General features: G+C 40.5%; 1 protein-coding gene across 6 annotated transcripts in view; it reads right to left on the minus strand.

The window, feature by feature from the left end:
* The window catches only part of TTC13 (tetratricopeptide repeat domain 13), a 70,849-nt gene that overhangs the window by 13,330 nt on the left and 44,543 nt on the right, over positions 1-12,976 (minus strand). For 4 of the 6 annotated variants that reach the window (XM_058669338.1, XM_058669337.1, XM_058669335.1 and 1 more), the window contains 6 exons: positions 9,419-9,549; positions 8,503-8,635; positions 7,854-7,946; positions 5,718-5,801; positions 4,954-5,038; positions 1,018-1,127 (listed from right to left, as the gene is read on the minus strand). In XM_058669338.1, the coding sequence (XP_058525321.1) occupies positions 1,018-1,127; positions 4,954-5,038; positions 5,718-5,801; positions 7,854-7,946; positions 8,503-8,635; positions 9,419-9,549 (636 nt within the window). The remainder of the gene's footprint in view (positions 1-1,017; positions 1,128-4,953; positions 5,039-5,717; positions 5,802-7,853; positions 7,947-8,502; positions 8,636-9,418; positions 9,550-12,976) is intronic. The other 2 variants (XM_058669339.1, XM_058669336.1) reach the window with 1 other exon arrangement.

Below are 12,976 nucleotides of genomic sequence, written 5' to 3' on the forward strand. Positions count from 1 at the left end.
AAAGCTCAGGGACTCTGCTGTTTTTCACTTTATGCTGCATGGTCACTTCCATCAGCACAAGGTTTGTCTTAGTTCTTAGATCCTACACAGAAGGGCACAGCTGCTGCCTTTGTTGAGGAAGGGAGAGAGAAAGGAGGCCATGAGTTATTACAAGCACACAGTGAGGGCTGTATCATAGCTCCTTGAGGTGCAAGAGGGGGAGAGGGATCTCACTTGGAAGACGTGGAGATGACACAGACCAGTGAAGTGGAGTGGAACAGTCAGACTGTCAGACCAGGCTCCCAGAGTGTTCACGCAGGCTCTGTCTGGTGTGCCTGGCATGGGGGAGGGCTGTTTTTAGCAGCAAGTATTTGTACAGTGAAAAAGAAAACCCTAACTGGTCAGTGAAAGAAGCTGTGTAATATTCATGTAATAGAATACTATGTGGTTACCAAAATGTAAGAATATGACTTGCAAAATGATCATAATGTAAATGTAGAAAGGAAACATGCTATTTATAGCATGTATAGAATAATCTGTTTTTTAAATAACACACAACTTGGTTTACTTTTTCTTGTTAATTTTGCCCCTCTGTGATACTCTAAATTTTCTACAAAATAGACTGTGCCACTCTTGTAACAATTAAAACTTTTTTAAAAATACTTAAAACTTTAAAAAATTGAAATCTACTATGAAAATTGAAATCTACTACTTTTTAATCCTATGACAGTTTTCAATATGCTAGTCTCTTGGTTGATCATTTTATGAGTAACAGCCTTCCTCCACTACAATGAACTTCAAGAACCCGGAAGAATGTTCTTATAACTTATTTCAGACACTACATTTTGCAAGCAGAAAGTCAGATTTAGGACCATTAGAAAGTATATCTGCTGACTCAGTACTCCAGATGTTACCATGGAGGTAGGTGTGCTGGGCCTCTACGCTCCTCAGCTCAGAACTCTGTGATAACATGAGTTAGACACGATCTTCCTGACACTGGTCTCTGCTTCAACACTCCCACCCAAGAAGCATACGTACTTGTCCCCTGTGATAGTAATTGTGAATCCATCATATTCCTTCCCTTGGTCCTTGAGGCTGGGAACTTTCGTGTTCACGGTGAACCCATCCTTCGTTTTGGTATTAAACTGCTTTCGGGGAAAAAGAAAAATCACGTTACTAACATGCCATTGATGCAGTGTGAGCCTCTAACTCAGTCTGTGATGCCGACAGACTCAGGTGTTCCTAACAAGGCCACGGAAGTCACCTCTTGCGACAGACCACATACTCTCCACCTGCCAACCAGTGATCAAGGCCATCTCTTCCTGTCCTGGGGCCCCAAATCAAATCCCCTGTGACCTCCACCAAACACCAGCAGAGAACCTCAGCACAAAAAAGCTCAGAGGCTTACAACTGACAAGGAGCACTGCTTACTTCTAAGAGCTCCTTCTGGATTTTTCTCATGCCCATCTTGGAGGGCAGCACATCTGACTGCTGGTCAAACAGCTGCACCCAACATCCTGTAAGCTCAAAAAGTAATTTATATCCATGCTGGCATATCTTCAAACAGCACTGGATTTTCCCAAGAAATGGCCAGAATTAAACTTGTCAGTTGGAGAAATTTGTTCTCTACAGCCCCTAACTCCGCAGATGAAAGAGAAGTGTGCTGATAGAATCACACAGAACAAAGGATGGTTCTCAGGGAGTGATGCATATGGACAGTTTCACACAACAGCTTTCTGCTTATAACATTTCTGACAAAACTGAAGTGCTGGTAAGCAGGTTTCATCATTACTCCAGAAAAATCTTATCCAATGTCAATCATTTAATATCGCTATTTTTTTTTTCTGATCGATAGATGGATTTGAAATAAGAGAACCAATAATAAAAAGGAGGTACGTAAGCCACTATTAAAGGAAGAAGCCGTCCACAAACAGCAAGACAAGCATGTGGTCATTAAGGGCCCAGAGATGGATAAGATGGATGAACAAGCTGGGCAGAGCAGATGACCTGGGCCCAACAGTGACAGCCAAAACAACTTTCATGCAGACAACAACGTCCAGAAAAAGAAATGTGCTAACACGAACATATGCCAGTTCTCATTTAATCCTTGCAATGTGCTAGTAAAGCCAGGCAGGATCTCCATCTAACAGATAAGAAAATACGCCTGTGGAAGCCAAGTCCAGCCTGAGTTACTTGGTAGGGGAGCAGTCAAGTGGGAATGTGAACATCCACTCCAAGTTACTCAGCTAATAACAATAACAACCCCTGGAGAAGTTGAGATATAGTGTAACTTGGTCATATTGGGCATTTCAGTGGAAGCTGTCACAATATCACATTATACCAAGCACTTTAAATGTGCAGATAGTTTTGTTTTGTAGACTTCTTTCTTGTCAAAATCCCAATGCAAGTATACCTATAATCCTGGAGTAAAGTCAGTTAGATGTACAACAGTGAAGTAGAATGTCACTCTCATTGCCAACACTTGCAGAAACACTGACTGTCAATAACTTTCCACTGAGATGAGGTACCAATCTGCATGCAATAATCTGGTACTTTATTTTTCTTAATTTATTTGAAAGCAGAGAGCATGACATCTCCAATTTGTTGGTTCACTTCCCAAATGCCTGCAACAGCTCTAGGTAGGAACTGAACCCAAATCTCTTAGGTGAGGGAAGAATCCAATTAACTTAAGCCATTACTACTGCCTCCCAGGGTCTGCATTAGCAAGGACCTGGAGTCGGGAGCCAGAGATGGAAATCAAACTTAGTTATTCCAATGTGGGATGTGGTGCCTTCACCACTAGACTAACTGCTGTTTCCTTTTCTTTTAAAATTAAGACATATATCAAATATTCAAACCTCCTTAGGCTGATTTTTTATTCTCAAACCATAGTAAATAGAAAAATATCTAAGATATCCAAAGGAAAACAGATGGAAAACTCCGAGACACATCATGGTATTCTATCATGCGTGCAGTGGCTCTTACAGAAGCTATTCTGCCTCCTGGGGGCAATGGAGATTTATGGGAGACTCTGGTTGTGGACAATGATGGATGATTTGGGGCTAAGACTTCCAGATTCCCACAGAGCAGGAGATGGTCACACATTATGCATGACATTCCAATGTCCCATTGGGCTTTTACACAGGTGAAGAATCTGTTTATAGTTTAATAATTGTATGGACCTAAAACTAAATTCTGTTCTGTATTTACACACTAACTCTTTGTTACAATTTTCATACACCTGGAATATTCCAGGAATGTAAACATAATAAATTTGAGAAAGTACACAGTTGGACTTTACTAAGTGTGCAATTTTGAACTCTAGAACCTTACTGAGTGTGATTTACCATTTCAGAAAACCAAGTTCCCAACAATACTACAGCTCAACAAGCAACACAGACACTGGGCTGCACTTGTGACTGTCACAGCCATGCTGAATAATCAGAAGGGTTCTCCACTGGCTACCTCTTTAGGGCCTCTTGAGAAGGCAGGGCTAAGTGTGGATACACAGTGAAATACATGCAATTTGAATATAAACCATTTAATTTTAGTAACTCCAGTGGGGCACTATGTTGACTTTTTCAGTAGGTGGGCCATCTGCTCTATGAATTTCACCCTAGTGCAATAAAGAACTTACTAAACAGGTACCCACACATTTACTGCCTAAGTGCACTGGGTTTGAGAAGGTGAAGGACCACTGCATTAGCTCATCAGATCCTCACAATAACCCCTGAGGCACATCCAGTCAGCAGCTGGTCTCTATCCTGATAACTTATCTCTATACAGCTAATTAAATCTAGTGCTAGGTTAAACCTATGGTGTCTCATGAGTCAATCACCAATGTGAAGTTGCAACTCTTGAACTTTTAATCCCAGATTTCTAACATCAGGATTATCTCACCATCTGTTCCAAGTAATTGCTTTTGGTTTCCTAAGTTATGGGTCACATGTTCCTACTTTTTCACTGTCTTGGTTCATTCTATGGTAGTGCAATGGAATATAGAGACCAGACAATTTAACAATAAGAGAAATCGACTCTCTCACAGTTCTGGAGGCGCAGAAGTCTGAAGCCAAGGCACCAGCACCCAGTGTGGGCCTTCTTACATATTCTCACACGTCTGAGTGTGGAAGGGTAGGTGAGAAATGGCTAACTCTCGAAAGCCCTTTTGATGCCATGATCAGAACATGTACTGTCAGGTCCCACCTCTCCAATGTCTAGCACACTTATGTAAGTAGGGGTGGCTGGGATGGGTGTAGTGGCCACGTTCAAAACACAGCATTCATTTCTGTAGAAACTAAGGAGTATAGTTTGTTTTGCATCCCTTGGAAGGTGGAGAACGTACAGCCCCTGGGCCATACAAGGCCCATGAAATCATTGCATCTGGCTCTGGCCAAGACAATCCCAGGCAGGACTGGAAATTAACAATCTTCTCACAGTGTCTCACTGCATGTGCAAGATCCAGATCTCAGCCGAGCATGACAAGGAGCGCCCACTTGGACATGTGGGAGCTCTCTCTCTGCACAGCCTCCCTCTCTTACACGTCACTTCTGTGGCACACTCTACTTGAGCTCCGCATACCCATATGCGTTCCAAGCAGATTTCGCATTCTTCTGTCTGATACTGAGAATGATTGTCTTATATTTAGTGCTGCTTTATAACTGTCATAGTGTGGAATGGAAGCTAAGTATTGTTTACTCAACTATAGCCAGAAGCAGTTAAATTATATGTATTATCAAAGTCCTCTCCTGTTTTCTGCACAACTGTTTCCCTACAAATTTGCTTTTCTATTTGATGCCATTGCCTGTGTTTCATTTTATTTTACTATTCAACATGTACTTATATTAGTAATTTCAGAAAGCATGCATTATGAATTTTGAATTACCACATATAAATAAACATGCATTTAATAATTAAGTACAATTGGGATTCGTCCCCCCATAAAAACCCTCACTATAATTTTGATGATAAATTTACCTTCATAATTGGAAGGAGGTCTTCCACCTTGTGTACCTTTTCCAGAGCTTCTCGAACTTCCAACAATCCTTTAGGATTATTTGCTCTTAGAGAAAGAGAGAGGGGTGGCTAATGAGATTAATACAGAAATGTAATACTTATGGTAGCGTCTGTGATCACAATGAGTTTTGTTCTACAGATGGGAATTAAGAAAACAGCAGTCCACCCAAGAAGCAAAAGAGACAAAAAACAGGAAGACTGACAGTCAGTGTTTGTATATACTCATGTGTGGGTTTGATCAGAAAAATTCAATTATCATATTCTTATTCAGCAACAAGTAGTACATGATCTCCCCGTCCATTTTCCATTTAAAGTATCCTACTACCTTTTCAGATTGATTTTATGTTAATTTGCTGATGAGGCTTAACCATTCACAACTTTTCTCAGAATTCTGCTCACTGCTGAATCTGTCGCGCTGCCTTTCAAGGGAGGGAGAATGAGTACTAACATGGAAATCCCTAACAGGTAAAGTCAAAGAAACATTTAGTTTTTAAAAGACTAGTATGTGAGGTTAAAAGCACATCACTTACAGTCCACGAACTTTATGACTTGATTTTAAAAAAGTTAACAAATTATTACGAGAAGCTTTGCAATTCTAAACACTATTTAAAAACGTGAGAGTTTTGTTGTTAATGGGCTTAATTTTTCAGTTTCATAAACATAAAAAATGTAAGCCACATGAAATCAGTCCATTATTACTATGAAGGAGAAAACTGAAGACCTACCCGTGATAAACAAGAATTCTATCTTTAATAAAATGAAGTATTTTCTCAAAATATTCCAAATATCGCATGTTAATCACCTGACCCCTGGAAGGCAAAGATAAAATTAAAAATCTATTTACAAAGCAATATTTTCAAACAACCTAGAATTTCAAGTTAATTTAAAAAAAATGGAAAGAGGGAACTATGAGAATAATGTAGATATAAAAAAATTTCTGGAAGGGAAATACACCAGGCAAAGAATCGTCACAGCAAGATCACTCAAGTCAGTTGTTGGGGCTTATCTTGGTAGAAAAGCCACCCAAGCTGGCTCCAGGTATGCCACGTGGGAAGAAAATCCTCAAGTTACCTATGAGCCTCAGATGCCAATCCCTTTACCCAGTGTGTCATTTTCCTTACCTTTACACCCTCTTTGTCATTTTCTTTTAAACTCTCTCCTACAACTTTATGTCCCGCCACCACACAGAATCGTGTGAGAAATCCAACCGCTCCCAGCACACGACTCCCTGGGTTCTCCACAGGCATCCCTTACCTCAAGTTCACGACTGTTAAGTAAGAATCTATTTGCCTGCACTGCACTTCTCTTGGCTCTAATGTCCCAGATATGTTGCCCTACTTTTTGTTCAGATGTTATCTGACCTACCAGGGCAACCACACACCTAAGCTGCGAGTTAGACAGCCTTTTCCTAGTTTCAAGATTCCGTCCTGCCATTTCTAACCTCACACAGTGTTCCCGACTCGACCTTCTCAATTATTTACTTCTTCTCCGGCTTACTGCGTAGTTTTCAGGACCTTTGCACAACTTTCTAACCTTTTTTCTTGCCTCTAAGATTGCTGCACCTTTCAAATCTATTATGCCATCTGTTCCAAAGTGATCCATGCATGTAAACCTGTTCATGTTACTTTTCTGCTTATAATTCATGCATGGCTCACCACTGTCTTCAGGGGAAAAAAAAAAGAATCCATAGCATGGAAAATAAAGATATTTCTATTGTAGTTCCATCTCTCTAGCTTCAATTTCTGATATGCCCTTAGTTGGATGCTAATTGCCATGCGGGATGACTGATTCAGCTTCCCAACCATAGTCAAGCTCAGCAAGGGTCCATGCCCAATTGCCCTGTGCCTCTGACATTTTCCCACAGCTCAGGAATCAGTTGAGGGCTGGATCCCTTCTTGTGCTCTCACAGCATTCTGTGCATTCAACCACTAGGCTCGTAACGTCTTCTTCACTAGGCTGTGAGCTTTTGAAGCCAAAGCAACTGTTTTTCCTTCTATATCACCAGCAAGCAGAAAGCCACACTAGCAGACGGTGGTCTTCAGTTAAACTAAGTTGAGCCTACCTTTAAATGTCACAAATTATTCCAAGAGCAGGAGAAAGTCACAAATCACAGGGGGAAATAAATTTACATATATATGCATATATATATATACACACACACATATGCATGTGTATGTATATGTGTAGATTTATACACACACACATATATATGTGAATATATATTTAAGGGCATGTCTATAGAAACCCAAATTCAAACATCAAAAGTTGAATACCGTGAGACTTTCGTGATTCAAGTTTCTGGAACTAGAAGCATTTTGGATGTGGCAAAACTATCATATTCACTAAAGACTGGCTAACTGTGGGCATCCTTGGAGTTTATGTCATTCAATGTTTACTTATTTAGAGAGACCAGAGGGGAACACCATGCCCATAAATCCAACTCAGCAGAGCCTCCAGATCAAGAAGATGCTTTCTAGTAACCTGACTCAGCCTCTAAGGAAGCGAATGACTTTAGTGACCAGCTAGTTATTTATGAACATGCTTTGTGTATTGGAGGTGAAAGAGAAGCCTTTCTCCTACAAGTACAATGTTTTCCAATGGAGTACTTTCCGTGTTTTCGGATCCCTTTAAAACTGATAGTCTCAGAAAAAAACCTGACAGTCAACCCTTCAACTATACTCAGGATCAAAGAGAAGCCTAGGGAAGCATCCTGCTATGCAGTACCATTTCTGCACCCAGACTAGCATATGCAGAGGCAAAATCTGTGAGTTCCCTTGTCAGAAAGTCACAAGGAAATGAGCAACAAGTCTGTGGAGAATAAACTCCCATGAACACAGGTGAGATGCACACCAACTCCACACCTGATTAAATTGATGTGGTTATTAAAACCTCTGCTAAGGCTCCGCGCTGGCATTTGATCTAACCACAGCACAGGCTGGTCCGGGTCAGCAATCCTAAAAGAACAGAACATGTTAGAGTGAGTGCAAGACCTCACAAAACCTAGAGGTCCAAAAGCATTAAAAATAAAAGCATGGAAATCTGCAAAAGTTGAGCTGAGCGGGGAATAAAGCAACTGCTGGCCATTACATCAAAAATTATAACATCCAATATGCAAATTCCAAATAATGCTTGAACTGGACCTGTAGGAAGCCAGTAAAGGCCTATCATTACAGCATTTTTTTGCTCATGAGAATGAACACTAAGGGTTCTTTCTACACACTGAATGGTTAGCCAGGCACACATTAAACCATAAAGGAACTAACACGCACAAGGGGAAAGCTATGGCAGGTAACAATCTGCTCTTTCAGAGTGTTTCTTCTGATCGACCCCTACTTCATAACTATTAGTTGAACACATTTCAAAGAGTAAAGATGTCAGCAATTTCTGATGATATTTACTGAGGAAAACCTCATTTATAACATCTATGGTTAGCAAGCACAGCAGGGTTCAAAACCTATTAGCTAGAGATGACACTGTAAGACTTTGAGAATGTTTTCATTTAAATGTTACCTTCTCCATTTCACTGCAATATCAAACATATCTCTCCACTGCATCAGCCGTGTTTTTCCATTCATGCGAACCTTCGAATTGGTCCATGTACGCTGGACAGCTTGCATTACTTCCAAAGCTGCCAAACCCATAGCTACAAGAAATATCGAGAATAGTGTTTAACTACATCGGAGAAGGACTGATTTTCACCTACTTTCAGAATCTTAGTGAGAATACTAGAAATGTAATGAGTCCCAAAGTATATTTCAGAGTTGAAGCCTGTTGGAGGAAACCAGAAACGCTCCAAATTTTCTCCTCCTAACTCTGCTTCCTTTGAGACAACTGGAGGTTCAAATTCTTCTTCAGTCCTAGAGCAGGAAAACAGCTTTCCAGCCTAGCTGTCTTATCTAATGTGAGGACTTAAGACACATTCTATAGACCTATACTATCCAACTGGAAAAAAAAAAAGCCAAGGCTGGAATGAGCTTTATTTCAGAATTCAGTGTGAATGAATCCAGAGATCTGCTCTTTGATCACCTGGAGAACATGGTAAAGCACAATAAAGAGTACATATATTTTAAAGAGCATTACTTCTGAAAGTTTCCAGGGGCCAGTGCCGGGGCATAGTACATTAAGCTTCAGTCTGTGTGCTTGTATTCTATATAGGCACTGGTTTGACTCCTGGCTGCTTCACTTCCAATCCAGCTTCCTGCTCATGTGCCTGGGAAAGCAACAGAGGATGGCACAACTCCTTGGGTCTTTGAACCCATGTGGGAGACTCAGAATCTCCTGGCTCTGGATCGGCTCAGCTGCCACCGCTGCAGCCATCTGGAGAGTAAACCAGTGGATGGAAGATTTTTCTCTCTGTCTCTCCTTTCTCTCTGTAAATCTGACTTTAAAATAAAAATGAATAAATCTTAGAAAACTTCCCGAATACCTCTGTGTATTCTCTTGTTTGGCAGGAAACCAGGTGTCTCATATTGCATCAATGATCCCAAACGATCAGCTACGCAAATTAGCTCTTGTACTTCAGGCTTGTAACTCTCAAAATTCTGATGTAATACATCTCTGGAAAAAACAGCACATATATGAAAAGGGCTGTCACAGACATTCAGTAATCCAATTCTACTTGACAAGCAATAACTTCCTCCACTGTAGACCAATAGAGAAGTCCACGATCACATAATCTTTATTCCAGTGACTGGCACCCAACGATTCACAAAATAAAAGAAAGAACTTTGATGGGAGTATATGATAATACACAACTACTATCACATGTTGGTAACACTGAGAACTCATGTACAGTTCAGAAGACATTCTCACCACTGTGAATATCTCCACAATATAAACCTGCATAGATTGTCTCATCAACCAGCAGCCAACTCTTCACCATTGTCTGCGCCCTCTCTGACTCAGACTGTACAGCCAAGTATATTTGGAAGGATGTATTTAACTGCTATTGATGAGCTGTTAACCTGATTAGTGTTTTTAATAGATCATACTGTTTTAGGAGGTCTCCAAAAACCACCGAGGAGCAATAGCCCACTAGGAGGCTCAGGGACTCAACAGTCATGCTTGATATCAAGTACAATCATCAAAGGGAAAGATACATGGTGTAAAGTCCAAAGATAACCAGGTGCAAATATCCTATGGGCTTCTGTCACCAAAGTCATACAAGCTGCACTACTTGTCTGTCAAGAAGTTCTGGCAGCCTATGTAAAACACTGCCTACCAGTGAAGCTCATTAGAAAATCAGCTAGGCTTTTTTTTATTTGTTGTTCTTTTCAAAATTTATATATTTTCTCTATGGAATACTATTCAGCCACTGAAATCCTATCATCTACAACAAAACGGTTTTGACTAGAGATCATTAAGCTCAGTGAAATAAGCCACTTCCAAAAGGACAAATATATGTTCTCTCCGATATAAGGCAACCTTCATGCAAAATACAAGACCAATAGATACACAGGTAAATAAATATATTCTCACAGACTAACTGTATAATGGAGAACACCACACCAGGAAGTGAAAGTACATTGCAATACGCATCTCTGCTCCCAGATAAAAGATGGACTCCCAATGAAATTGTCAAATATATCTTGACAATAGGATTCTGGATTTTTCTATCAGTGTCTAAACCTACAATTATCATGATACACTTGAACAGCGCATGACTGTTGCTGAAGGACTATACTACTGTAATAACACAAGGGGAAAATGGAGGTGGGGAGAGAGAAAGCATATAGTAGAAGGAGAAATCCCTGAGCCTATGGAACTGTATCATGAAAAACGAAAAATTTTAGAAGATGTTCCAAAAAATAAATAAAATTTATGTATTGGAGAAACAGCTCACATCCACTGGTTCATTCCTACAAGCACAAGGTTCTCCACTGAATACACCAGGAGCAGAATCCGATAGAGGACAAGCAAATGTTCACTCCCACCTAACAATGACAAACTTCTTTCCAAAATGGCTGTCACAGTTTATGCTCTCACTAAGAGAATACAACCAGCACAACAGTGAGGGGACTGCAGCTGGTCACCAGGTCTCCCACATGGCGGGACAGGAACCCAGCTTCAGCTATCACGCCAGTTATTCTGTGGCTGCATTCACAGGAAGCTGAAGTTGGGATGCAGAGTCAAGAGTTCAATCCACACACCCAGAAGTGGATATGACTGACCTGATGGCCAGGCCCAAACACCTGCCCTGAGTGTCTAGGCTGTCAGCCAATTATACAGGAATCTCCTGCCTGTCAAGTACCCAGATTCCAGTGACTGAAAAGGGAACCCAGGGTTTAGCATAAACCACACAATTTTTACAAACGACTTAGGTACACGACTTAGGTACCCTTGTGTCACTTCTGGGAACAGTGGGAACCCCTGGATGGTAGTCAAGACCTACACTGCAAAGAAAAGCATTCACAGGTCAGTTGTGGTCACTTTCATATACATAAAAGTTTTTTCAAAAAAGCAGTCATGTGGGGCCTGGCACAGTAGCCTAATGGCTAAAATCCTTTCCTTGTATGTGTCAGGATCCCATATGGGCTCTAGTTCATGTCCCGGTTGCTCCACTTCCCATCCAGCTCTCTGCTTGTGGCCTGCAGTAAAGGATGGCCTAAGCCTTGGGGCCCTGCACTCATATGGGAGACCAGGAAGACGCTCCTGGCTTCAGGTGAGCTTAGTTCTGGTCATCTGGACAGAAGATCTTTCTCTCTGTCCTGCCCTCTGTAAATTTGCCTTTTTAAAAAAAGGTAAATAAATCTGTTTTTTTTAAGAGTCCACTATGTAACTGTTACCATATTTATCCTTTCTTCCGTTGATGCATGTTTAGGTTGGCCCCCAGGGTTGGGTTGTGAACAAATGTTTCTATGAACAGTTTTGTACAGGTCTGTGGTAGTACACACACGTAGCAAGCACAGGCTCTCTGGTAAACTCGCACAGCAGCAGGGAAGTTCCAACACAGGACAGGCAAATGCTCAGTTTACTGCATAACAACCAACTGCTCTCCAAAGGGGCTGGGGCAATTTACACCCTCATCAAGAGTAAAGAAAAGATCCCCAGGGTCCTCAATTGAATCAATATTACTATTTTCAGACATTGCAATATATGTGGGTTAAAAAAAAAAAAACTCATGTTATTAACTTTGGACCTTTTAAGTACCTTTTTATGTTTATTTGCCACTCATGTTTTCTCCTTAGTGAAATCACTTTAGTATCTTCTCTTCTACATCTTTTTTTGCAGAAAATCAGATGCTCCAAAAATAATGACAAACTTTAGTCTTCCTTCCTAACAGACTTACTTTTCTTCTCTGTGCACTTTGTATGAACTCTAGCTCACCAGTTCAAAATACCACCATCACTACCAACAACAACAATAAAACAATATTAGAGTTGTTTGGTTTTACTCCTGATTTTAACATGAATATACCTTCCATTTCATTATTTAAAATGTTTAACAGTGTATTTTTAAATTTTTATTTGTTTATATTATTGTGAAAAGTATAGAGACAGGCAGGAAGAATGTTGGTTCCCTGCAGAAATGGCTACAGCAACTGGGGCTGGGCCAGGGTAAAGCCAGGAGCAGGGAAATCAACCAGCAAGCCATCATCATCACTGCCTCCCAGGCTGCACATTAGCAGAAAGCTGGAATGAGAAAAGAGCCAACCCAGGTACTCTGGTATGAAACACAAGGTCCCAAGCTGCCTCGTCACTGCTATGCTCAATGCCCATACCTACTACTGGCTTCTAATAAATATGACATGTCAAGCTAAGGATTTACTTTTTTTCTTTTTTAACTTAAGAGTTTACATCTTTTTAAAGCATGAAGTGATGATTAGTGTGTCTTTATTTTCCATCATCTACTGAGATTATTGCATCTTTTCTTCTGCTGTTAAAACTAGCAATTACATTTATACACTTAAAAAATGTACTTATTTGAAAAGAGAGTTACCTAGAGATAAGAGAGAAAGAGAAAAAGGTTTTCCATCCACTGGTTC

Source organism: Ochotona princeps, chromosome 10 (genome assembly GCF_030435755.1).
Source record: "Ochotona princeps isolate mOchPri1 chromosome 10, mOchPri1.hap1, whole genome shotgun sequence".
NCBI lineage: Eukaryota > Metazoa > Chordata > Mammalia > Lagomorpha > Ochotonidae > Ochotona > Ochotona princeps.